The sequence below is a fragment of the Sceloporus occidentalis genome, unplaced genomic scaffold (assembly GCF_023333645.1).
Source record: "Sceloporus occidentalis isolate IW3139 unplaced genomic scaffold, rSceOcc1.0.p SCAF_53, whole genome shotgun sequence".
NCBI classification, from domain to species: domain Eukaryota; kingdom Metazoa; phylum Chordata; class Lepidosauria; order Squamata; family Phrynosomatidae; genus Sceloporus; species Sceloporus occidentalis.
In genome coordinates, this window is record NW_028317033.1 from 4,518,070 (window position 1) to 4,545,482 (window position 27,413).

General features: G+C 39.9%; 1 protein-coding gene across 9 annotated transcripts in view; it reads right to left on the bottom strand.

Annotated features, from left to right (window-relative positions):
• Nucleotides 1-277: 277 nt before the first annotated feature.
• Nucleotides 278-27,413, bottom strand: part of LOC149288253 (kinesin-like protein KIF1A) — a 44,448-nt gene continuing 17,312 nt past the window's right edge. For 2 of the 9 annotated variants that reach the window (XM_089492056.1, XM_089492053.1), the window contains exons 23-47: nucleotides 25,803-25,981; nucleotides 25,283-25,420; nucleotides 19,826-19,944; nucleotides 19,078-19,163; nucleotides 18,169-18,323; nucleotides 17,049-17,198; nucleotides 16,464-16,554; nucleotides 16,052-16,170; nucleotides 15,505-15,560; nucleotides 13,487-13,595; nucleotides 12,866-12,932; nucleotides 12,702-12,786; nucleotides 12,162-12,267; nucleotides 11,295-11,321; nucleotides 9,168-9,282; nucleotides 8,213-8,346; nucleotides 7,334-7,395; nucleotides 6,470-6,615; nucleotides 5,617-5,829; nucleotides 3,117-3,194; nucleotides 2,403-2,521; nucleotides 1,522-1,689; nucleotides 1,013-1,205; nucleotides 696-814; nucleotides 278-320 (exon numbers count right to left, since the gene is read on the bottom strand). In XM_089492056.1, coding sequence (XP_089348182.1) covers nucleotides 278-320; nucleotides 696-814; nucleotides 1,013-1,205; nucleotides 1,522-1,689; nucleotides 2,403-2,521; nucleotides 3,117-3,194; nucleotides 5,617-5,829; nucleotides 6,470-6,615; nucleotides 7,334-7,395; nucleotides 8,213-8,346; nucleotides 9,168-9,282; nucleotides 11,295-11,321; nucleotides 12,162-12,267; nucleotides 12,702-12,786; nucleotides 12,866-12,932; nucleotides 13,487-13,595; nucleotides 15,505-15,560; nucleotides 16,052-16,170; nucleotides 16,464-16,554; nucleotides 17,049-17,198; nucleotides 18,169-18,323; nucleotides 19,078-19,163; nucleotides 19,826-19,944; nucleotides 25,283-25,420; nucleotides 25,803-25,981 — 2,877 coding nt within the window. Of the gene's footprint in view, nucleotides 321-695; nucleotides 815-1,012; nucleotides 1,206-1,521; nucleotides 1,690-2,396; nucleotides 2,522-3,116; nucleotides 3,195-5,616; nucleotides 5,830-6,469; nucleotides 6,616-7,333; nucleotides 7,396-8,212; nucleotides 8,347-9,167; nucleotides 9,283-11,294; nucleotides 11,322-12,161; nucleotides 12,297-12,658; nucleotides 12,787-12,865; nucleotides 12,933-13,486; nucleotides 13,596-15,504; nucleotides 15,561-16,051; nucleotides 16,171-16,463; nucleotides 16,555-17,048; nucleotides 17,215-18,168; nucleotides 18,324-19,077; nucleotides 19,164-19,825; nucleotides 19,945-22,298; nucleotides 22,527-25,282; nucleotides 25,421-25,802; nucleotides 25,982-27,413 lie in introns of all 9 variants that reach the window. The other 7 variants (XM_089492058.1, XM_089492055.1, XM_089492052.1 and 4 more) reach the window with 6 other exon arrangements.

Genomic DNA, 27,413 nt, shown 5'->3' on the forward strand with positions numbered 1-27,413 from the left:
TATCATCTCCATAAAGACGCAAATGATTAGTGACCCGTCAATGCTCCGTCTACTCTACCAAGTGCCGAGGACAGGTGAGGACATCAGGACGAAACAGATTAGACTTTTGTACAGCAGAGTGAGAGTGCAGTGATATGAGATTCCCTAAAAGTGATCTTCAGCGAGAGCACAAGCAAGTGAAACTTCTGCTGAACATAGGATGAGTGCAGATATTGTGTGCAGCTTTGGGGTGAGTTAAGGGAGTTAAGTGTTGATGAGAGAGGGGGAGAGAATCCCATTAAATTCTCATTTGGGCTGTTCTGCGTCGAGACAGTTTGGACCTGTGAGAAGAGCAGAAAAAGAAAGAAAGAAAGAAAGAAAGAAAGTCATATATTTGTTCTCCTTCACTCAAACTAAACAGAATATTGTCTTATAAATGCCTCAATGTTACACTTTTAGGTAGTAGGGGTGTGGCATTACTCTCTAAATGACTCTCTCTAAAAAGTGGCATACTAACATGTCTTAGTTACTGAGTAACAGAAGGAAGTATCAGGATTTTACCAGTGACTAAATAAGAAAAAATGAAAATCCAAATCTCTAACGGTCAAATTTTTTTGCCAGTATCTGAACAGGGTTATCTTCCCAAATAGCCGTAAAAACAAAGATCTCTCTAATATCTTTTTTTTCCTTGCTGTGGGTCGCTTCTAATGTCTCACCGGATGGAGCCAGCCAGCAAAGGATTAAAGGCATAGAGCCAGTCGTGCATGTCCTTGTCATTGCCGGCCTGCAGCAGAATGCCCCGGTGCTGAGTGCACACCGCAAATGTGTTGGGAGTCTGTAGGGGAAAGAAAGCAAAGTGTTATCTGTGAATTCTAAGCACAGGGCCCATTACATAGGGACAGATTGCTGCGATGGCCCTTCATAATAGACAGATAAGGTGGCCAGTGAGTAAAAATATTCATACACATCTGCTTTACGCAGCAGCAAAATGATATCAAAAACATATTATAATACAAACTTAACAAGTGCTCACCTTCAGCATGGCCTGCTGATCTTCACTGTACTCCACTTGGGCTTGAGAGAGGTTTAGGATGGCCCTCTCCACTGGATCCCTATCATTGTTGTAGATGTAGACATATGGGCGACGGACCACCACATACCTCTTCACCCAGCCACCGGTGTGCGGCTCCAAGAAGTGAAGGTAGCCCTTCTTAGAGACAATGGGGCTGTTGGAGGAAAGCAGAAAACGGTGTCCGTGTTGTGGATTCTCTGCCTATTTTTCAGCCTAATTTTCCCTGTAAATGTTGTCTGATAACTGATTCAGGTGCCGGTTTCTTGCTTAGAAATCAAACTGTGCAAATAAAACATTCCTCTTCTTCTTAATGCTTTCTCAGCCACACACATTGCTTTCAAAGTCACAAAGTTTCAGTAAAGCCGCATCCTCTAGTCACTTTATAAAACAAAAGTGCCCATCTTTCGCTATATGAAATGTATAGTTATATCCTGACCTCCTCATATATTCTTTGTTGTTTTTTTTCTTACCTGACCCGGATCTCTTGGATGTCAGGAACAAACAAACTGAAAGGACTCTTCGCTCTTGTGCTGGGGGACTTCTGTGGCTCTCCTATAGGGCTCAGAGTCTCCCGATCAGGGCTGAATCCACGAGAAAGGGGCTGAGGGCTATAGTGGAAACATAAGACGTTCCTAAGTCTTGCCCTCTTGCTGCTAAGCATTATGCGTGTTATACAAACATAGCTCCATTGATATTGATGCATATGCTCCCCATGGGCCTGGGTTCAGTGCCAGAGAGGTGCATATGGCCAAACACATCTCCTGCACAGAAAATAGCTGGGGGGCACCAGGAGTGGCAAATACATATGGTGGGATTCTGCAGAACACTATGAAAAGTTAAACCAACCATGCAGCTCTCATATGCATTAGAGTACATATAATTGCTGAAATGTCTCAGTATCCTATATTAATGTAGCCCCCATTGTGTAACGTTATATCTCCTATAGACACATTTCCAATACAACCTTATACAGAGAAGCACTATATCTCTAAGTAAAACACTTACTTTGTCCTGACCATAATATACCCTATATGGAGCCCCTTATTTAGTTCTGACCATTCTGTGGCTACTTATAATACATTTTACATAGAAACACTTACTTAGTTCATGTATGTGCATGTAATATAGAAAAATATTATATTCAGTCCTATAGACATCAATCCCACACACAATAAGCATGCTGCGCAGTATATAACTGAACTCTCTGATCCAATCTTACTGTAATTTAAATAGACACAGTGAGTGCTACCCATTCCTAACTACATTTTACATACAGCCCATATACTTGTTAACACACTTTTCCGTATAAAGACAATACTCACATCAATTTGGGAGCAAAACTTACTTAGACTCAGGACTGCAGTATCGGCCTTCAACCAGGGAGGGGCAGGTGGTGGATGGGGTAAGAGTGGATGCACCGAGGGCAGGCAGCGAGGGGTCCCGCAGAAGTGTGACTGACATCTCAGACAGCTGCATATATACATTATAGATGAACACATGGAACAAAGTCTTTGTGATTAAACCGATGAATAATAACGATTGCATCGTACTGTCTTAATGCTATCATTAAGAGCAAGATGTATGGAAACACAATTGGAAGAAGAGACTATGTTTCATGGGGATTAAAGGGGAACCCCATGAATACCCTGGTATTTTATATTTTTGCTGTTACCGGTATTCATGAGAGTCAGGAGCAGAAATCACTACGTAACTTGATTATGAAATGTTCCTAAGATTTGGCAACTGAAATATTGAGAAATATTTAGAAGTGATGCAATGGCAAAAATCAACAGGATAATTTTCTAAAAACACAGACTTCTGTTGGTGTTATTTAAAGGTATATAGAGTAACATATCTTGTCAACTAGAAGTATACCCCCTTTTAACTTCACAGAGGCCGTGTAAGGTCTTCAGAGGCAAATAAGATCAGTGATCCTTATATAGCCTGGGCATATGTTATATTATTATCTATTTATGACACAACCTTTTAAAGAACACATACAAGAAGCATAGCTGAATTCGTCCCTCTCTCTATCATGACTCATCATGATTAAATGGCAACTCACCTTGCTCTCGCTGGCACTTACACACACATGGCTGTATGTGTATTCTCTGTTGAAGGTGTGAGTGAGCAGGCGTAGACACTGCAAGATAAAGAAGAGAGACACATGTATATAACACCAGCGGCCAGCAGTATTTCCACAGACTTTACTTAGACTAATTATTATTAATCAGTACAGGCCAAATAAAAACTATACAGACACAAACGCAGAGTTGTATTAATCTGATTTTCTTTTCCGAATGAAAGAAAAAAATATATCAATACACTAAAATGTAATACATTTTTTTTGCCAAGTGGAGTGTCCCGCCCTAGACCCTACATTTGCAAATTGAATCAATCACTCCAGACATCATCTATATGCAGAAATTCTAATAGGAAATGATCACTAAACAAAAACTTACTTTGTGTGAAAGATCCCTAGTTACATATGACAGACCAGGGAAACAAAGTAGGAATGTTTTTTTCCCAATCATCAGTATTATTCGAACCCACATCCATGCCAAAGAAGCAAAAAGTAATCAGGTCTATTAACTAAACAATGGGTCTGTGTGTGAGAGAGAGACCGTGTGTGTATTTGACTGTATGTATGTAAAATAAAAGTAATATATATATCAAATAAAAATATAAATATATATATATAAATAGTGATTAATATATATATATATATATAAATAGTGATTAATGGATGAGGATCCTTTATTATTCTGGCAGATTTTCGCAGGGATTTACATTTAGAAGTAAGTTTGTTAATTATTAAAGCAGATCTAAGCCTACATTTTATTGTTGTGTACACTTCTTTTTTTCCTAAACAGTGGTGCATCATTCAGGATGAAAGCATTGGATGACAGTATTTTCAACCTTTCTGCTATGTCCTTGTTCCAACCATGATTTCCCTCTTTCTTATTTAGTGTACCCACACAAATTACATGGTGTTTTTTTCAGGTCTTTCAAACCATCTTCATCTATATAATCCATTATTGATATGAAAACATTTTAACCTCTTATAAATTGTACACAGCTGGTGCAAATGAGAAATAAAACTCAAATATATTCATATACCTGACCTGAGTTTTTATACGTATCATATGTCTAGGATTTTCATTTATTTTGGCAATAAAATCCTAATATTTTCAACTTTGGTTTAACTCTGACTTCAAAAGCACCAACAGAGCTCAAAACTGCTACATGAAACTATGTGTCTAAAAAAGTAGACAACCAAAGGTATTGCACTATTATTTCATTTTTACATGGTTTTTTATGTCATTTCTACATTCCTGGGTACAGTGATGCTCAACATGCATAGGTTTGGAATTTCTTCATGGAGATGCTATGAACCAGAATTATTATTTTTTTAAATTGTAGTGAGGGGCAGTATTTCTTTATAGGGTTTTCATTTTTTAGGTGAGGGGTACGAGGTAGTACAGGTGATTCTATTTGTGTTTTTATTTTTTCTCATTTGTGTATTTTATTTGTTACTTAAAACTTTATATCTATTTAGTTATATTTTTCCCACTGCTTTCTAGAAGAGGGCAGTGCATCATTGCTAGAGATCCCATATGGGGTCTTCTTAGATCCCGTGGATCTCTTTTGAAATAGGGGAAACTCTTGTGATGTCATCAAAACATTAGAGGGGTTTCCCTCTGGTGGTAAACTGCACAGTGCTCATAGAGAACTGCACACTTACTTTTTTAGATGTTTACCTTTTTAAAGGGAGAAACTTGTGCTTCTTGCACTACTGCTGTAGTCTGCCGTGACACCCTGTCACAGAGCTTGCAGTGATCTCCCTGTGCAGATCTGCTCTCCTGATCACACTAAGGCAGGGAAACCTCGGGAGAGTGAGAAGTTTGGACATGTGAATCCCTGCTCATTTTAAGACTTCTCACGTTAAATCAATGAGCTTGGGGCCATGAATTTTGACCCACGTTACAAGTGAGGAGACCAGGCTGATCCCTGCTGATGCTTAAAGTGACAAGACGTACTAGCAGTTGAGTAGTAGTACTGCTTTGTCATGAAGGGGTTACGTTTATTTGGGCAGCGCCCTCTTCACCTTTAGTTCCTGTTAGTCCAAACTGTTTTGTGATGTTCTACTTGCTATATCCTATTTATCCATTTGCAGGGCCGTGAAATACGATGTTGGTCTATAAATCAAACAATGATAATGTTGATTATGATGAAAATATTCCTCCCTTGTTATGGTACTGCTTTCCTGAAAGCTGATTGGTTATTGTATCGTTTGTCAGGTTAGAGTAAGAAGAACGGGAAGCTAATTAATATGATGGCTTGGCATTGTTGGCCTGGTTTGAAATTATATCTGTACAGTATTTTGTTTTCCCTATGAAGAGTTCTGTATGAGTAATGTTTAGCACATAGCTGCATAATTTTAGAGAGAAGTGAAGAAAATGATTTCTATAAAGTGAATATTCTTTATCATTGCCACACATTTCACATACTCATTCTTGTGTAACATTACATACTATACAAATGACATGGTCCCAGTTAAGTACCTTTGCAGCTAATTCTTTCTGTCTTTCACTAGCAGTTTCCAGAGGATTCTCTTCTACTTGAGGCGAACCTTCTTCTGTGAGCTGCACCAGCTGACAAGTGGGACTGAGGGGCATTATCTCTTCACTTGGGGAAGGAGTGAGAGGATCTGAGGATCCTCGCAGAATAGCTTCTAGTTTCTCTCGCAGAAGCAGATAATGACGTGTTCTCTCCACCTGTACAGACATGTCATACATTTGAATAGGTTACAAAGTAAAGGTCTTTGACTCCATTATTCTAATAGACTCACAGTTGTTCTTGTGATCAATCTACAATGTTCTAAGGCATGCTCATGGATGCTCTGCTGTAGATTCTCCGAGATTTTTTTTTATTAAGTATGCATATAATAACTATAAGAGTGTGCTCTAGGTTACGTTACTCCTGATTTGTGACCTGCTTGATATCAAGAATCTTTTTCAAGGAAATATAACGTATTAAACATGTTGAAGACCATCAAGACAAATGGCAGAAGTAAAATAAGACATTTATGGCCCGACTTAGGAAAAATGACATAAGTGACCTTGACTTTGAGTGATGCTCTAATGCACCACTACTGATGCAAAACACAGTTCAAGGCTAACTGGGGAGACAACCCTTTGTGATACACGATGATACGCCAGTGCTGCACCAAAGACTTACAAGACTTGAGTGCCAAAAGAGTGTCTCTAACTGTGCAAACTGGTGAACCATGGCTTCAGGTAACAGTATAAACATTATACTTATAGACATGCTGAAAAAACCCAGAGTTGTGTTTTTTTTACTAAACAAGCAGACAAATGTAAACTAAAATAAACACAAGTAGCAAATTCAAAATACCTCCTGGAGCAGGCTGAGCTTCTCCAACTCCCATTGATGATCAAGGATCAAGCTGTCACTGCGCGGCCTCCACCCTGCAAGATTTTCTTCACCCCGCACATATGCTACAGAGGTATCCAGCACGCGCCTACGTCTCCTCTGCATTCCTGTAGTGGCAAGTTAGATTTCAAGGTCAGAGCCATGGAGAATAGGTGTGTTTGTGGGTCTGATTTTTATTTTAAATCCCTGTTACTTTAGTGAAGCCTCCACAGTGGGGTAAATAGAAAGCTACTTATTTGAGGTTACTGCATTGTAGATATATTTATATGAAATCAAATATCTGAGATAGACATATTGGTTTAAAGAAGGTTCACCAATATAAATATGTAGTCACAATATATCAAAGAAGTGTCATTGTCGGGCTGGTCTATTTTTTCTTCTAGTTAGTTACATTTCTGCTAATTGTGGGGAAGGCCACTCAACAAAAAAAAGAAAGTTACCGACAATATTTTTCCCATTTTTTTATTTTTTTTGTTGAATAAATCCTTGTTTATCTGAGGTTGTGTTTACCTAAGGAAAAGATGATTGTTATTATGTCCTGATATTTAAGACCATAGAATTCAAAGATGGTGTATTTTCTTTTCCACAGGACCGTATGTTAAATGAAGTATGAATATTGCCTAAAGAATTACCTAGTGGAATAAATTCATACAGTACATAAACTGGATGCTGGTGGATTATTAAAGACCAATAGAAATTAGTATTTTTGTTTTTTTTACTTTCCCATTCATTACAGTAAAATGCTTCTTGTTTTCTTCTATATTTCTTCAATATATTTGTAATAGGATTGGGTAATATAATACAAGTTTTAAGTGGAAAACTCACCTGGACTGCTAGCTTCAGCAACTCGGCAAAGACTGAGCTCATACACCCCTGTCACACGGTTCCTGTAAACGAGCAGAACATCAATAGTTAAAAGAATCTTTTACATCTTATGCAACTTGTCCTTCTCATCTTTCTGACTGCCAAATATTTATAACATATACAGTGAAAAGCAAATGGGTTGTATGAACAATACACCTAAAGTGCATATAATAAATAAATAGCACCTATATATTTAAAGTTGCTTTTTTATATAGTGCTATTAAATATTGTAAATATTTACAACATGTAATGATAAATGTATCTGCTTATATATAGTAGATGATATTTAGGAGATTTTTCACTAAAGCGGGATTTTACATGAAGCTCGCAGTTTGAACTCCATGTTCACTCACTGTGTACTATGACAGGCCAACCCCAGTTGGGGAGCCTGCGGTAAAGGTGAAATAAAATAAAAGAAAGAAAGCTGCTGGTGAGGTGAAGTAAAGGGGTGAGAGAGGGTGAGGGAGGAAGTAAGAGGTTAAAGGGAGAGAGTAAGTATGTATTGTATAAATATGTGTGTGTATGAGAGAGAGGGAGTGTATGCTAGCATGAATGTGTATGTGTAAATGTTTTGTGTGCTAGCATGAATGTGTGTGTGAGTGAGCATGAATGTTTATGTGTACGTGTGCGTTAGCATGAATGAGTATGTGTTACTGTGTATGTTTGAGAGTGTGTATGTAAAATTGTGTGCCAGTGTATATGTGAGCTACTGGGAGGGGTTCATGCACAAGGGGCCATTTGGCTTTACCTGCCCCCTGGGGCAGAAGGTGCTAGCCCTCCCCTGCCTCCCAATAACCTTTAATAATTTAGTAGAAACTTTGTAAAGTTTTAGTAACGCACCCCTCAGAGGCTCGCAAGCTGCCAGTTCCAAACAAGTTTCGGATAGAGCGACAGGCAGGGAGCTTGGCATCCCGAGAGTAGAACACCATGCAGAAGTCTTTGGTGATCACAGCTGGCTGTGTACAGTTCTCCATCTGCGGAAGAATGAGAAACTTTCATTGAAACAGTACACCATAACATAATTAATAAATGCAGATGGGGATGAATTGCCAGAAAATTGTAGGAGAATTTCAAAAACTGAGGCAAAAATAGCTGAGTTGGGAAAATCTCGACTATTTTGGCCTCAATGTCCATACTCAAGAGCTCTTTGCTTAGAGAATAGACCCTACAGTGTTTTATTTTTCTCACAACTAAAAATATTTATTTACTTTTTATTATATTTGTATTTGCTGCTTAATCTAATACTTGTGCTTATTGAGAAAAAAAATGTGTGTTGGGGGGGCACTACAAGCTACAAACCTTAGCTCACTATTTCTGCTACTGATCTGTATGTAAGTTGGTTTTCATTATATACCTAATATATAATTATATACACATTTTGTTTATGGTCTACTAGTAAACCTATGCAGATATGGGGATCATTCCCCAACTGGTGCCATTTTGCTGACAATGAACAGTTTTTCATGACTGAAAAATTGTTTTTGTTATTGAAGTCCCAAATCCTACACTTCATTCAAGATTGATCCAACTAGGACAAAGGTAGACAGAACTTTAACAAGTGGACACCCAACAATTTAAGTAGGAAAAGTTACTTATTCGGATGGATTTAAGAGTTTTGAAGATGTCTCCCTGATTAGTGTTTGGATAGCAATATCAGGAATTGTATTTTACTATACAGTGTATTGGCAATAACAAGAATTGTGTCTTGTTATTAAAAAAAATGCTTTTGTGATATTTACTGACAAAAACTATAGAAAGATCAGTATTTAAAACAACTTTTATTAAAAAGTGTTACCTCCACATAAGCAGACAGGGTCATGTAGATCTTCTCTCTGTATGGAGTGACGCGGTTGAGTAGAAGAGAATTGTGCATAGAACTGTCCCAGGCAACTTCAAAGTGATAAAACGTCCTGCCGCAAAGATACATATAATGAATGCAAGCCATACCCACATATACCGACACGCACCGGACGTACATACATATAAGAGGCACGCAGTGTGCTATACTGACACAAAGTACAAGAAATATACCTAAGAAACATAAACATATATAGTAAAACAGCAGTCCACACCATTTGGGTGACCTCTTAAGATGATCAGGGACAACTAGAATTGTTCTATTGGTTGCTATGGTGATAACACTACCACTTTTACAGAAGAATCAGTTTTTAATGTAGTATAATAGACATAGGTCATTTTTATTATACAAGTATAACAAAACTAGTGTGTGCAATGATTTATTTTTGAAAAGGGACTGCTGCTTTAAATATATCAATACCCATTTCTACACAAAACACCCTCAATCTAAAACACCAAACCATTTCAAAAGAACAAGGGAAGCACATGACAAATGGGAATTTAAAAAGAAGTGTATAGAAGCAGAGGTGAGAAGGGAAACAGGTTGTGTGTTAGGGATGAGAAGGACACACAATTTAAAAAGAAGTAAGGATATGAAGATGTGATGACAGTAGGACAAAGGGGTACTTTGAATATGGAAAGGAAAATGAATGAGGTCAATGCAAGTATGAGCAGCAGGGGGAAGGGGCATCTCGGCTTAGGGGCCCTGTTATCTAGAACAGAGGATTTCATCGCGAAAAGAGGGATAAATGGAGTAAGCACATGGGTTGGCTCAGATGCTAAAATTAAAAAGAACTAAACAAAGAGGCAGACCATGTGGGAAAAAATATAAAACGAGGAATAACATGAGAATGGCGGAGATCGCATGCATTTTACGGAGGAGTTTTGAAAAATAACCCGCAGGGTGGGTGATTAGAGATACATTTCAATCTACAGACAGATAGTAAAAGAGGAAAAGGAAGAATAAGACAGGGGGGGGTGAAGGACAGTATATCAGAAGCGAGTACCTGGTGCCCCTCCCGGAATGGCTGCTGAAGGTTGGAGCCCCAAATATACATAGTGAGAGAATGCAAGTGCCAAGGGGCAACAAAAGGACAAGTGGAGTGACAACCCAAAAACCAAGGACGAAATCATAAAGGAGTCAAAACGAGGCGTGGAGAGGGAACAACCGAGACTACCTCTTATCTTATTTCCACTGTCATCAGCTGTAAACACAACTGATAAAGATAAGCAACCTATCCAAGCCTATACGTTAAAATAAAAGGTGACTGACGCTTCATACCATGTTATGGGCAGGTTCAGAATTTGAAAGTTTTAAACTACATAAAAGGTTCATATTGAAGGCTCACACTGAAATAAAGAAAATAAAGCAAAACCAAAAATAGTTTTTTTATCCAAAGATCTGTGGATATTCCTCAATATAACATAACAGTTTGAAAATATGGTGAAAAAATTGCATACTAACTTAAAATATCATAATTAAAATGTCTGCAGGCAAAATAAAAAATAAAAAAAATACATCATACCCCGATTGATTATTATTATTATGTTTTATACATATAATGTGTGATTATTTTAGCACTGGGTAAATGTATCAGAAATAACAAAGTAAAGCAAATTTAACTAAAGATATTTCAATCTAGCCAAAACACAAACTCAGAAACAACTAATTGCGTCCAATTTCAATTCAACCAGGAATAATGATTCCTCCACCAGCCAGTATAATATCATAATAACAGAACCTCTAGCTGTACCTTGGGTATATTCTTTCTCCGGGAAACATGCATTATTAGGATCAGGTAATAAAAACAGGGCTGGGAAAGGGTAGTTATCACTTCTGGGCAAATAAGGAACAGACAGGTTAAGGCAAGGGTGTGATGCTGGAGACAAGGTGGTAGGGTTGATGGATTGGATTCTGGTAAATGAAAAGGGTAGCAAGCAGTGTGATGACTTATGAAATGCAATTAAGGAAAGAGATAGACAGAAGACCAGGGACAGTAGAGGACTGTAAGAGGCAAAGAAAGGAAGCTTTAATAACTGGGCAATGAATCGTAAAATAAAATACCTAGGTGTGTCAGAATCAAGAAACTGCCTGAAACACAAATAATACGAGATGTTAGTGCAGGCACAAAGAGGGAATGGAAAATTTCAGGCCCCCAATGTCTCAATACACATTCACTCAGGGACATACCTGTTATCCATGGGGCAGGTCTCATTAGATATGGTTCCACTAATATCTGTTGTGTGACAGTGAGGGAATGGGGGATCTGATAAAGTGGACAGTCTAATGGGAAGGAACCTTGTGAGAGGCAACGACTAGAGATACTTGGGATGGATTAATTTCTTTGAGGAGGTTAGACCATATGTTAAGGAAGGGAAGTTTGTGAACAGAAGTGGAAAGTGACACAACGGACAAATTAAAAGTGCGGGACATGGAATGAGTTGCAAATAAAAACAGGGGCTTACCGGGGTTTAAAAGGTTGTCTGCTATTACAGACTAAAAGGGTGTACTATGAAGTAATATGAGTATGGTTTAAATTGCCAGGAATGATTGGTGGATGGATTTGTGGAATAACGTGACATGGATAGGTTTTGGAAAACAGGTGAGGAGGACCAAGAGTGGATGAGAAGGATGTGACTGAGGTGAGAAGGGCTGGGCTGGTAAGGAGGACTATAATGGGGTAAGTGCAAGGGCTGCTGCACATGTTTCTTTGATGCTCTTACATGCTTTGTGATGAGGCCAAATGCAAAGGAAAAATGGGTGCGCAGCAGGATAAGATAGGCTCATCCATGGATTACACATTCCCAGCTATCTTTATGACATATTCTCTAGAAGGCTTCCCTGGTGGCTACCGCAACTACATTCCAGCTCCCCTAATCTAATATCTGGGGACATCAAGCTTTTTTTGATAGTACCTATCAAAAAACTCACCGGTCACCACCTTCTGGGGGGCGATACCCAGCAGACAAGATGTTCAGGGACAAGATGTTGGGGTCAATTAGTGACTCATCGGCCTCTGGGGTGTTTCGGATCCTTCCTAAAATTGCAGAAAGGTAAGTGCTTTTTCTAAAGATTCAAATTCCCATAAAGAATTTTTAAGTGTGCACATAATAAAAAAAAATGCTTTGTGTATGGTGTTTTTGGATACAAGTAAAAAAAATTTCTAGAACACATTTTCTCTGTCACATCTATTTTGCACAAAGTAAAAGAAATAGACATTAAAACAAGTACATTTTATATTAATACATATTTCAAAGCGACATTTCCGCTTATCTTCATATTCCATTCAATTTGTGTTCATTCTACAGTGGTATGAATTATAAATAGGTAGACCATTATGAGCTTGAAAGTTGATCCATCTACACCGCTCTATGACCCATATTCTTATTTCAAAGTTTTCTTTTTCTTCTTTCATTCCTTCCTTTTACTTGTGTAACATATCCCAAATTAGAGGTGAAAGAATATACTCACCCACTACTAGTTCCTTTACTTCCAGCCACTTCAACTCAGCGCCAGCTTCATGAACCAATGTCACAGATATACGTCTTTGGATACCCTGTAGGGTGAACATTGGGGGTCAGAAGAATTCTGTGACTTATGTGCCAAAACCCCCCCAAATCTTGAGGCATAGCTACCTGATGCAGAAGGAATGTCCCATGACATGGCAAGCCAACTCCATGGTCCACGGCTACAGGAATATAACTGTAAGAAAGACATAAAAGTCAAGGGCCAAGAACAAGTGCTTCACATTACATGCATTTTTATATTATATCACATATCAGAGTATGTCACATCAGATTATGTCATCTTCAAACATGTATACAAAATGTTTTAGGTTCTGTGTTTGTTCTGCTAAACTACTTAAAATGTGCACAAATGTATTTTGTCTGATGCACATTTCTAAAAAATATTTTGCAGTTAAACATATTAACCAAGCAAGGCATTTACTACACAGACCTGGGGACTGATTATGCAGGAATCTGTTCTCCATTCGGGAGCACGCACCAAAAGTACCCATCGACTATTGCATTTGTGTTTCTTCTAAAGTAGAATCAATTTATGTATGTATTTAAAATACTGACAAGCATAATACCTGTGCAATCAACTATATTATTTGCATGCTCGTCGTTTTAATTTCTTTTTGTGTTACTTTAAAACTTCAATGAAAAACAATGGATGTGTACGTGAACTAGCTGGGTACAGCTGAACAAATAACTAGTTATTACAGAAATCTGAATGAGGCTAAAGAAACTTACTCGCCGTTTGCTTCGAGCTCACAGATTTGGAAGAACGCCATCAGGTCGTATTTGCAGTGGCACTGCCCAGTGCTTGGGACACGCTGTCTCGTCAACTTTGTGGCAGGGACTGAAAGAAAGGCAAAGTTACATAGGGAATATATAGGGAAATACTGAAACCTGGAGTAAGGCAGCCCACGTTCCACAAGAACCAGTACTGGTCAGAAGAATAAAATAAAGATTATGAATAGGAAAGGTATAACTGTACTCCACCCTACACCTCATTTTTAGGAGTTATGAATATATCCACTAAATCATACTGTGTGTGTTGCTGATAAACCCAGGGCTATGCATGTTCAAATAATAGGACATGCAGTCTAAATATGTACAAGGAATTATCAGCTCATCAAGAACTTCAGATTTTGGACTAAGAATGGACAACTAAAAGGCATTATGAAATATGTACTTCCAGAAAGTTTGACAATTTTGAGAATTCTTATTAACTTAACATTAAATTCTCTCTTTTATTATTCATAACTCCTGATTAGTAGAATGGAAGATGTAACTGTCCATCACCAAGATAACGCATATACATAGTTGAAGGACTGACAAAAGGAGCCTAAAGAGTGGACATGTCACCATTTGGCAACTAAAACAGTCACAGCAGAGAAAAAGTCTATAGAGTCTACTAAAAAAGGAGTGTTCTATCAAACCTGATACCAAGGGTAAGAAGACCAAATAATGCAGAGGCTTTGGTCATGTAATATGACCAAGGAATATTTAATTTGTCTGCCATTAACACTCCTAGCAGGACCTTAATATAGAGACAGACGGCTTAAATATAAATATAGAAGGCAGACAAGAACCACTTGGCAATATTTTGTCTGTTTTAAGGCTATAAAATTTACTTGAGTAGTCTACTCTAAAATAACTTCAAACAAACCAGCGGCTCCCAAACAGAAGCAGGTACACAACTTCACATATCTGCTGACAAATGCCAAGAAGAGAAGGGTGATGTGCTCTAAGTATCACGTTCAGATATGAATTTATATAGTGGTCATTCCTAATCCGGAATGAACGTTCCATAATTACAGAAAATGTGAATACATAGTGTGAGCCTGCTACAAGCTCAGTGCAACTGACCACTTATCAAAGCCTCCTGCAGCAAAACGAAGCACAAAGGGTAACTGGTATCTAAAAGGGAAAATTTACAAAACATCTATAAAATGTTAATGGGGAAATAAGAAAGTGGTAACACATTTCTTTTTTAGTTGAACCACGACAGGTTCAGTTTTCCAGAAGTGGTTCTAGGTCAGTTTTGCCGTCATGAGACTTCCATAAATGAACCTGACAAGAAGATGAAAATCCTTAATAAAAAGGCACCCAGCGTGGAGATACTTCAGTACAACAGCATGCAGAAGGTCCAGCTTTGTCAGATAGAGGTGAAGACTGCACTGCACACAGCTAGAAGATCAGAGGATAAGGAAACCTCTGGAGGCAACCGTCACGCACCATGCCTTTGAGCTTTTACCACAGCCCCAGCCATCCTCAGCAGAGGGCGCTCAAGATCTGCACCCTTTACATTGCTAAAAACCCAGCTGTCTATGTGAGCCCCTCCAGCAGACAGTGTTGGAACCAATGAACTGAGCATACGAAAAGTAGGGTGAAGGGCCGGGGGAACAAATGGGCTGTGCAAGCCTAAGAAGAGCAACAAACGAACAATCAGAATACACAGACAATACATTTGCGACAAGAGGGATTACAGTGAAAATCAATTAAAACAAACAGAAACGCTGCTATTGATTTATATGAAAAAGGTAAAGTAATAACGGAATATTTAAAGTATTTCCAGGAGAGTTTTTCATCGTAAGAAAGAAAAAGTAAAACCAGGCCTTTTTTTATGTGAATATTTCAGTTAGACAGCTCAATCTCTTTTGTGGGGGTAGATTTCCACTACATTGTGGAGTATATCATGAGAGGTGTGTGACTGTTGGTACTGGTTTTAGATCACAGCATTGTAAGTAGGATGCAGATTTTACCTGGTTTGGACAGCGGCATAACCCTGGGAAGGAGGCGTCTCGAGGCGCGCAAGGGGCTGTAAAATACCAAATGCATTTATTTACAATTACATGCAAAAGACCATACAAAAGAAACATGCACAAATGTGTATAATCACATCATATGTCACACTGTAACACTAAAATTGAAAATAAGCAACACAGTTCAGGGCAACAACTTCTCCTTATGTACTATTATGGTGTATCCAACATTCTATTATTACTTTGTCGTGTTAGAAACCCTATAAAATAGGGTTTTCCCATCTGCTGCGATATGATTACCTGTTTACTGTTGACCAAACTAAAATTATATTTTGTGCTGCGTCACCATTACTTCCTTTGCAAAGAATTCCTAACAGTACTATTCACGAGCCTGTATTTCTATAACCCAGCTAGATAGGCTCTCTGGAACGGAAGAGCGTATTTCCACCTTACTTTGACATTCAAATACTAAATATTCCCTCTATTTGCCTCACTATGAAAAAAATCTCATTTCAACAACAGAACAAGAAATCTCTGTGTACATTACCTGAGCACATCCTTGCATAACGGTGGGAATGGATGCTGCTGATAATGTCCAAAAACCTCAAACACAATCGGCTGAGTCTTCACATACTCCACAAAAGACTGCGTGACTTCCACTGCGATCTACAATAAGAGTGGTGGATGTTTTGGAGGAGGGCTACAGTAACGTCGATAAAAATGGGATTATGGGGACAGAAGTGACATTTTGAAAAGTCAAGATTAACAGATAAAATAAATATTTTATTTGTGCAGGTCCAAGCTGTCATGTGATGGACTACCTGGTATGTCCTGTGTATGCATTGTACACTGCTGCAGAATACAATGGTTGGCTGGGACCGTGAGGTTGCAGAACCCACCTTAATCCATCCATATTGTGAAATGTTGGCATGACTGCTGTCTTGTGAAAGGTAACTCACATTTTGGACATGGTAGAATCCTAGGGGTGGTCCACGGCCTGTGTTTTTCAATGGTTCGGTAGAAAACGCCTCATCGTGACGATGGATGAAACTGGTTTGGAGAGAGAAGCAGGATGTCAAGCGTTATCAAACATTTCAGTACAGACAATGTAGTTGACTCCATCCCCAAACTGACAGCAGCAAACACTCAATAACGTTTTGTGTAAGGGGCCTGCAAAATCTCAGCACTTTAACTAAAAGGTACAGATCGCTGGACTCCTAATACAAGATACATACAAAAGAGGATGGATTCAACTACCCACCCAAAATCTAAGCTGCTCCCATTTAAAGGTCTAATATGCAGTGCAATACAAGAACTGTTTTACATGTATTTATGAAGTATGATAACATAAAATATAAATATATGAAATGTAAATATGAAATCTCACATTTATTCGTGAAGGATTTTGTCTGGCATACTGATTTATCTCAACTAGAAGGCAGCAGGTATATTGATTTAACTTCTCTAGATGGCACCATTACAAACGTCTACATTTCTGACTGAATGTGGTTACTTCTCTGCAGATGCTGATGGTCAGTACTCACTTGAACTGGCAGAATATATCAGCGTACTCAGGAGGGATGCTGGACGCCTGCAGCACGGTCACCCTGAACGTGAAGATACTGCCCAGTTTCAGTGGGTGACCTGCTCCATCACACAAATCAAGCGGAGTCTTCACCGGGCTGTCCATGAGGGTGGAATGCATAGATGCTGATTGAAGAATCACAATAGGAACTGCTGTCAGTAAGTTTCGGGTCCTTACAGAGACAATACGATTTATCGCAGCCACTTTGCTAACCACTTGATCCCATTTTCTTATCAATTTGATTCCTAGTAGCTTCCCACTTTATTATTTCTTCTCAGCCTGTGGTCCAGGTACCCTTGAGCGTGCTTCTGGCAGGGCCTGGGCACTAGGTGTTTAATGACTGTTAAAAAGCTGACTGGATTTTGTAGGGACATTAGAGACTTAAAGACAGATACTTAAAGAAACACTGGTTTATATAACACATGGTTTACCCGAGATCCAATACAAATAGTGGATTTAAAGTGAAGCAATAATTAAGGAATTGGACATTATTAACCCTTAAATATGCTGGTATGTAATACACTGTACCACATCCAAAGTAGAATTGAATTCGTACACACATCCAGAAAACATGGAGTTGGTTACCCGATATACCCAATATCAGAAGAAAAAAAATCAACGTAGGAAATATAGTCACAACAGACAAAAACATTACCGTGTTTCAAGTGAAAACAAGCATGCTGAGCATATTTTAAACTAGTGTTTTTACTATTTATAAACAAACACTCTTATTATATATTTACTAAAGCAGGGGTTTGCAGAATTGTATCTCCCTGACTTCATTATGCACTATGATGGGCCAACTTGTAGTGAGCTTCTCCTGCATGAAGAACTGAACTGGCCCTGCATCATGCATAGTTGAATTGGTGAGCTGACTTAAGAAATCTCTTCACTATTAATTAATTATACAGAGTAAGCTCAGTCCTTTCTGCAGAAGTAGCTCACTGGAGTTGGCGCCAAGAAGTCTGTAAACTAATTTGTACAACCGGCTCTGTTACCTGCAAACTCTAACTTTAGTGAATAAGCCACATTTCCCATTCATTAGCTGGAATGTAAAGAGGTTGGTGAGTCACTCACATAGTCCACCCGGGTATTCACCTGCACAGGTGTTATTGTTGACCTCATCAGCGGAGGGGCCGCTGTCCGGATTTTGCCCCTGTCCTCCCTCTACAATGCGAAGCTCCTCCTGTGAGGTGCCCGAGCGGGTCATTCCTTGGCAGGATTCAGCCTGGAACTGTTATTCCATGTGGGGGAACAATATACAAAAGAAAATTGTAGAGATGCAGAGATGCTAAGGGTGTCAAAAATCCACAAGAGGAATACTATGAGTTATTCCCCATGGATAGCCAACCTAAAACCCGACTAACATTTATACGTATGACGCACAACTTTTTATGGCGTGTGTCCACTTTTTAGCTTGATGGCCTTTTGTAGAAAATGTATACATTGGTGCAACCACACCAGCCATTTGCTGAATAAAAAGTATATTATATGACCAAAAGCATGCCGGCATGCTGGAAAGCCTTCCCAGAAGAGTGGGGGCTATCATAGCCCCAAAGGGAAGGCCAACTCCATATTAATGCCCATGGTTCTGGAAAGTCCACATCGATGTGATGTGACATCGATGTGATGGTCAGGTGTCCACATACGTTTGGTCGTACAATGAAGTTCGAAAACACCCACCAATATTTCTAATTTTCTTTCCTTGGTCATTAAAAGGTATCTATGGAGCTAGCCTAATAAATAATGCATTTTAAAATAATTTGAGTATTTTAATCTGCATTCTTCAAAAAGTGTTAAAGAACAAATAACTTACCTTATGCAGGAGCTGCAGCTAATCAGTGGCAAAGAAATCAGTGAGAGGGCTTTCTATGCATTTGCCCAAGGTGGGCTGGTATACATATCTTGTGGGGGAAGGGGGCAAATGCATATGGGGGATTCTGCAGAATCCAGCAGATAGTATTCTGGTATTTGAATGTGTTCCTTACCTTCTGGAAGTGTTGGTCATCAAAGGAGATTTTGGCTGTTCCAGACTGGCGAACCCCAGACCCATAATCAGGTGCTTCCTCGTCAGCTAAGAAAAAAAACTATTATTCAATCACTACCCACTAACGTCACACATAAATGCAGACCGTAACGGCACAGGCTTAACATCTGAGCTACATTAAGCAATGCAAGAAAGAGATAAACCAGTGATGTGATGTGGATGAACAATAAATCAATAAATAATATCCACGTACATTACCAGTGCATACATTATATTATTGTCCATAGTTGATCTAACAATGGCCATACACATAAGTACGCAGTAAGGCAGGCATCATATCATAAAATACAAAGTTATCTCATGTCCACTCATCTTCAAAGAGTAGCAAACTTGTATACAAAGCAAAATACTGGAACAGGATAAAAATCTAATTTTCCTAGCACAGAGTGGGCAGCTTCTCCTAAAGGCAAGTATAGTCTTTATTTCTTTTCTTGGAGCTACGGAATGCAAATTAAAGTACTGAAGTATTTTAAAATACATTATTCAGTGGTGGGGCTGTATGGGACACAACAGTGTCCCTTTAATACTGAATTAGATGCAAATAATAAACATATATAACTTAAGTGGGGGGTTTTGGAGCACTAGTAAGACATTACAATTGAATTAACCATTTAAACATCCAGGACAATCATGTTTACAGTAGGTTGTATGTGTGATAAGCTTCCCAAGCTATGGAAACTTAACATTACCTGATATGGCTTGAACAGCAACTCTGAGAAATCCTTTCACCTCTCCCTTCTCACTGACGATTGCGACTCGGTGAACCAACGGCACAGAGTACAGCAAGTTACTCAGGTACACAAAGGCCCTGTGGAGGGGGAGACAGGTTACAGGGGGAGAGAAAGAAAGACAGATGTAGGAAAGAAAACAGGTGAAACGTGTGGATGAAACAAAATATTGGAGACGGTGGGGAAAAAGAAAATAGAATATCGAGAGAAGAATTAAAGGAGGGAGAGGGAACACGGGTTTCAATGAATAATCGTGGGATGGATTTGAAAGTTAAGGGCAGAATCAGAGAAGAGAAGAGATGAGTTGGTGAGAGAGAAGGACGAAACGGGGTAAGGAGAAACAAGAGAAAAGTGGTCAAGACAAACAGCAATTAACTTGTTGGAGGGGTACAGCTCACACCACAACAAGAGCTGCTAAGCCAAAAAAAACAACATACTGGGGGTGGGCAGCCAGAGGCAGCTGAGGGGTTGTTTTGAACAGCAGGAAAACGGGTGATTGGAGGGGATGGATGGATTACTAAGGTAGAGTGAGAAGCAGAGTTGGAAGCAGTGAGGAGGGCCGGTTAGACCCCCGTGTTCTGTGTGGGGAAGAGGCCAGCAGCAGAGCAAAACGGTGTATGGGTGTGCCGGCCAAAACCTGAAACAAACCAAATGAAAATAGAGCAAGGCAGAGAGAAACAGAGAGATACGAGAAGAAGCCAGCTCTTTCGTTCTACTGCACGGTGTACAGAGAGGGAGGCTCCACGTGTACCACCAGAAAATGCAGCCGTTATTTTCATTCTGCTGAACTGTACAGTTCATAGGAAACACCGGTTAAATCTAGGCGTGCTAATTAAATACCGCTTAATATTGTGGACACAAGAGCTAACATTATTCCATATGGAAACCTTTGTTTATTTCATGTTACAAGCTAGTGTCTCCGGATAACTGCAGTTTTAAGAGGACATGGGCTTCATTGGTGTGAAAGGAAACTACTCATTCTTCAACAGGCTTCTGTACTTTGATCAGAAAATTCATATGGAGAGTAAGTAATTATATTATATTAAAATTCTATTTTTTTGTTCCGTATTTCTTTTCTTGGAGCTACAGAATACAAATTAAAGTACTGGTGAAGTATTTTAAAATATATGAGCTATATGGTGTGTTCCAGGAAAAATTATTGCATCATATTATTTATATTGGTACACAATATATTGGTTTTGATTCCCCTCCATGCTGAATAAACAAGGACCTCTTTTTTCTGATTCCTGACGCTGGAGACCCGGGCTGAATTATCATTTGTATTACAGAGCTAATGTGGCTTAACTGACAACCACCCAACAGCAATAAACTAAGCTAACACCAACTTGTCACAGTCAAATAGTGGATACTGTGAGTCTCCAATCTAATTCAACTTCACTTAAGTCAAGCTCATCCTCAAGTCTATTAGATGAGTTGGCCTTAGTTCAGATGGTTGAATATGGCGGGTCTATTTCATTAAATGGAGGTCAAGTAAACCCCACAGAGCTGAATTACTTTTGTAACATTTCTGTGGATAAATGAGTTGTCATGCTTTCACTTGTTCAACATGCATTTACTATAGGTTTACTTTAGTGACCGACCAAGACTTTCTGCTACCGATAGCTCTCGTGATATACAACCTTTGCTTCATTACACAGTCGGCTTGCCTTAAACTTAAATGAAACTTCTGTAGTCGATTTATTATTATTTATTGTAATGAAGCTATGAGTTGTGAAGGTGACAAGTCCACTTAATAATTATAAGGAAATGAAAACTGGTGAAATGTCACTTTGTTCTACAGAAGAAAGCAACATGGCTGATGATGGTCTATTTCTTTATTACTATCTGAGCCTTAGAGAGCATATTCCAAACTTGACAGCCTACTTTTCTATGGAACCCTGCCCATCAGTCTGTTGGTTCCTTAAGGGGGTTAATTAATAATTAAAGTTAACAATAATAGTTTTCACCTTTAGCTTCAGATGCCCTCTCATCCATGCATCCCACGGCATATAATCTCTTCTTGTTTGTAAACCTGCTTGGTGACCTAATTCACACATTATGTTTTAATCATGCATGGTCTGCTGATCTATTTCAATGTAATTTACACATTAACATAAATGCAGTGTTGAATTGAGCTTGTATTTTATTTTTGTGAATGGAAGGCAAATGTTAATGCAGATATATAATCTAAAATATTTTTTTATAGCTGATCATTAATAAAATTAAGTGGGTTAACTAAGAAATGAAGGCCTTCATTGTATATATATATATATATATATATATATATATATATGTACATTTCTGGCCATCCTATAATTCAGATGTGTAAATACGGCTACAGCGCACACTAGTAATGCTAATATAATTCCAGGGACACACATTCTCCTGAAAGAGCTGGTTGCTTCCCAGCATGCTCTGGGCAGACCTGACGAACCTTCCCACTACACTGAACAGAGGGGAGCGGTCGTGAAACGGGTCGGATCTGACAGCGCAGCAGGGATTCTCCCGGGATCCATCATCCTCTTCCTCCTCATAATCCAAACCCTCCTCCTCTTCAAGTTGTGAGGCCGGCTCTGGGCCCTCGGAGCCAGGGCTCGAGAGGGTAGGGGAGGGGGTTATTTCGGCCATGCTCTCACTCATGCATGTGGTGAATAGGGGAGAGCTGAGATCAGAAAGGGGGAGGTGGGTAGTTAGTACAAGACAGAACTGGTTAATCCACACCAGGGCCCGGAAAACCCATAGGATTCAGGGAATGGGCAGAAGAAACGTTAAAAGAAATGTGAGGAAAACACAAAGGATTTGAAAAATTGAGAGGTTTGAATGGAAAAATACAAAGCGAGGAACATAAATAGAAAAGTCAAACAATGGGAGAAGAACTACAAAAGAGTAAACAAAGAAACATGGACAATGTTCTTGTGCAGTCTGTATACCCTACAGACAGGGTTCTCCAAGCTAGAGGATCTAAATACTCAAGAGTGTTAACCCTCTCCAAAAGTAGGGTAACCATGCAGTGAAGAGTTCTGTGCAATAAATTTGCAGCCCTGCTGCTTATTTTCTCTCCTCGCACCCTCCGTCATCTTTATATTAGTTGTGATCAGGGGAGGGCTGGCAGCCTAAGGCCTGGGGGGTGAGTCTAGTCAACTGGCCCATTGCACCATCAAAGCGGCTGCGAGCGACATTGAAAGTGGCCGTCGTGCGGCAGTCACTCCACCAGCGCCTAATGAAATTAAAGTGGCCGGCGTGCACGCACCGCATGCCTCAGCTCTTCATCACACCCCTTTTAAGACGTGGGAAGAGGAGCTGAGGCATGGCTGTTGGGTCTGACAGCCGCACGATGCAGGGGCGTACCTAGAGTATTTGGCACCTGTGGCAGACCCTGTATGTGGCACCCCCCCCACACACAAACACACTTTAAAACTGCATAGTTTCTATGGTTAGGCAAACATTGACAGGGGTACAGCATAACTGTTATCATTATATACTTAGGGATTACGCGGTACCACCGTCAATGTGTGCCTATACATTGAGCCAGACACTGACAACCCCTATCACTATATACTAAGCCAAACATTGATGTGGTGTAGGCTTACCACTTTAGTGACTGGCATAGTATATAGTAGGGATGCACCAAAATGAAAATTCTGGACTGAAACTAAAAATTCAGCATTCACTTGGCCAAAACTGAAAAAAAAAACAAAAAAAAAACTTTAAAATACTTTATTAAAAGTAACACCAAAATTAGACAAAAAAATCAACAACAATATTAACATATATATATATATATATATATATATATATATATATATATATATATATATATATATACACATATATATAACAACAATCACAATCCTATCAAGCCCAGGTTCTAGCATGTGCTGGCTGACTTAGCATGATAGGAGTGTGATTGCTGTTTGCAATTATATATATATATATATTAATACTGTCATTGAATTATTCTGTCCAATAAAAGTGTTAACACACCGAAGTTGGACCAAAAAATTATTTAAAACAGCAATCACACTCCTATCATGCCTAGGCAGCCACTACATGCTGGAATCTGGGCATGAAAGGGATGTGATTACGGACTCCCTATGCCAAGCTATCCCCCAACACTTACACATCCATGCTATCTGAAACCCTCATTCACAAACATTCAGCATAACACCCATCACTCTCACACACTTACATTCAGCATAACACCCATCACTCTCACACACTTACATTCAGCATAACACCCATCACTCTTACACACTTACATTCAGCATAACACCCATCACTCTCACACACTCACATTCAGCATAACACCCATCACTCTCACACACTCACACTCAGCATAACACCCATCACTCTCACACACTTACATTCAGCATAACACCCATCACTCTCACACACTTACATTCAGCATAACACCCATCACTCTCACACACTTACATTCAGCATAACACCCATCACTCTCACACACTTACATTCAGCATAACACCCATCACTCTCACACACTTACTAATCCACTCTCTCCTACCTTTTCTTCTTTCACTCTCACTTTTCCTCCTCTTCCTCTTCTTCTTCCTGTCCTTCCGGTGCACTGAGCGCGGAAGACGGTGGGCGTGGCTTCAGTGTTGTGCGCCGGGATTTGACATCAAGTCCCGGCGCACAGCCACAGTTGCCGCGCGCATTGTTTCTGAAGGCGTGCCGGCATGGTGGCATCCCTCAGATGAGCGGCAGCCGGGGCGGACCGCCCCCTCCCCCCCCCGCCAGGTACGCATGACGGCCGCATTCAATCCTGCTCGCGGCCGCTTAGTTTTTAACTTTGCTGCCGCAGCCGCATTGAATGCTCGTCTGCTGGTAGTCCGTCCGGCCCACCGGCCCGGATTTAGGGCGGCCTGGGGGGCAATTGCCCCCCGGCCCAGCCCGCCCCTGGTTGTGATAGGTGCAGTTGGAACATGCAGGCTTCTAGCTGTTTAGCGATACACAATGGACATGGACCAGGAGTATAGTGAATGGCAGTACTTGGAGATATTTTCTGGCATTGTTATTGAATATTAACCTAGAACCAGTGAAAAGTCACGGACTCTTTGACCACCAAAATTACCGCAGAACCACAAGTGCTTGTAGACCATGGGGAGAAACATACTAGACAAACACAAACTAGAACCTCGTGCTATCTGTGCTCTTTTTCTCATGAAACCTTTCAATTTAGAGTTGATGAACAGAGCGATTTACAAAGCTGTACCTCAATGCTCAGCGCATTTGACAAAAAAGAACCCAACTAGTAGGTGATTAAGCCTAAGTAATAACTGGATTTAACTTCCAAGATCTGTGCTTGCTATCTTTGACAGACTTTGAGTACCAGCTTCAAGGCCCTAGCGTCTAGGTTTTTGGCTGGTTTAGGCTAATGTCCCAAGAAACTGGTCTTACCTGCCCACCAGGCGGAACCAAGGAAAGCGGTCGTAGAAAGGATCTCCTCCAGTCACCACATTGTCACAGTCTTCCGTCAGACCAGACGGAAGCTCAGCGGCTCGGTCATACATCTCCCGCATCATATCCAGGCGCTGTCTGCACGCAGGTTGGGAAGAGATGACAATAAGCTGCAGAATAACTTATCAGAATGGGATCATGGCTGTAAGAGGAGTACAAGGGGGGCCACAAGGCTTAACACCCCAATGGCTGCAGGAAAGCTCAGCTAGGCAGACAGCCCATGGGCAATGAAACCGGTGTGCAAACTTTTATGGACCTGGGTTACGCGGATACAGCATTAATCGATAGTTTAAAAACACCCTCAGTAATAAAGAAGAGTGTGTGAGACTCTTAAATATTCAAGAATGGCCAACAGGGACACCTTGAATATTACTGAAAACACATTTGAGAAGACAAGCAATACTCAGGTGGGGCAAAGTATGACCCCCTCAGGACTGAGCCAATACTCTTCTGTGCTCACCTCAGTTTTTCCAAGGTCCAATAATGGGTTGCACCATTTTTTTGATCTTGAACTTCAACAGCCACGATCGTCCTTGGGAAGGGTCGTTTTTCACGTTCAGAGTGAGCATCAGGAGGAAGCAGGTCAGGAGGGAGAGGTGAGTACAGAGTATCTGTCAGCAGAACAAACTGGAACTGCACCTGAGAATATAAGAATCACTAGTGAGGCAGATTCATAGATATGTTTGTGACCAAATAGGATATTGTTAGGTGGTACGAGAAAATAAATCTAAGCATGATGGATATATAGTGATCACAACTCTAATGTCAACTCAACGTAGATGGAGATTAGTCTTCTTCTTCATCGTCTTTCTTCTATCGTCTCCCTTCTCTGTTCTATCTTCTATCCTTAATCTGGTTATTTATCTCCACGGACATAACCCAGCAACTTCCGCCAAAAAAGTGGTGCTGCAGTGAACTGAGGGCAATACGGTGGCGCTTGCAGTGACTTTTCCATCACAAGCGCCTCCATATTGCCCTCAGTTGGCACGTCCTTCCCAATCCTCCAGACTGGAGGATTGGGAAGGACATCACCTCAGCGCCGCCAGAAGATACCAGATTAAGGATTGAAGATAGAATGGAGAAGAGAAATAGAATGGAGAACATAGAATAAAGAAGATGAAGAAGAAGATGTGGAAGTGGAAATGGTTCGCAGAAGGGGTCAACAGAGAAGGTAGGGAAGCATTCAGAGAGAGAGAGAGTGAAAGCGAATTTAAGTGTGAGAGAGAGAGAGTGAGTGAATGAGGACCCAAAAAATTCGGACAAAAATTCTGAGCCTTTTGAGTCTTTTCCAGGGCTTCGTACGAATCGCTGAATTTACTAAAATTCTGTAAATTTGCAATTGGTATGAATCCAAATGCACACATCTACTGGTCAGTATAGGAGCAGAGTCTTCAGTGTAGGACATGAGCAGCACAAATACAATAATCTGTCAAACTACCCTATATTCCTCCAAGTTCTATATTACACTGAAGTCTACAAACCTAAATAAGATTAAGACGGTAAAGAAAACATCAGACACATGTTTTACCAGTGACAGAACAGTTGAAAGGAGATTTTTGTATGAATTTTGTGCATGAGTGATGTGTAAATGCTTTTGTATGGGTCCCTGGGGGTGAGCATTTGGACAGAAGGGCAGGCCAATGCTCCAACTCCAGTTCTGCAACAAGCTGGATGTCCAGGCCTTTAGCCTCAATTTCATAATTCCACTTCAAAGGACAAAGGTATGAAGGGATCAGGAACACAGCAATGGATCCGTACTGTCCTCCTTGTTAAACTAACCTATTGTTTTTACAATTGTGACCAGATTGGATTTTTTGAATTGATAAACCTGTGAAATTAGGATTCCTGAACAGACTTTCAGGTATTAACGTCTGTGAGAGGCATCGGGCAAAGTAGCAGAGACCCTGCAAGGTATGTAAATGCATGTAAGGTATTAAGCTACTTGGGGCATGTTGCTAAACATCATATGGAATGAATGCTAAGTGAAATTACAAAAACACTATTTGTAAATCTTTGTTGAAAGTTTAAGTATCCTCAGATTTTTTTGGAGAATTTTAAAGCCTAACTTTGA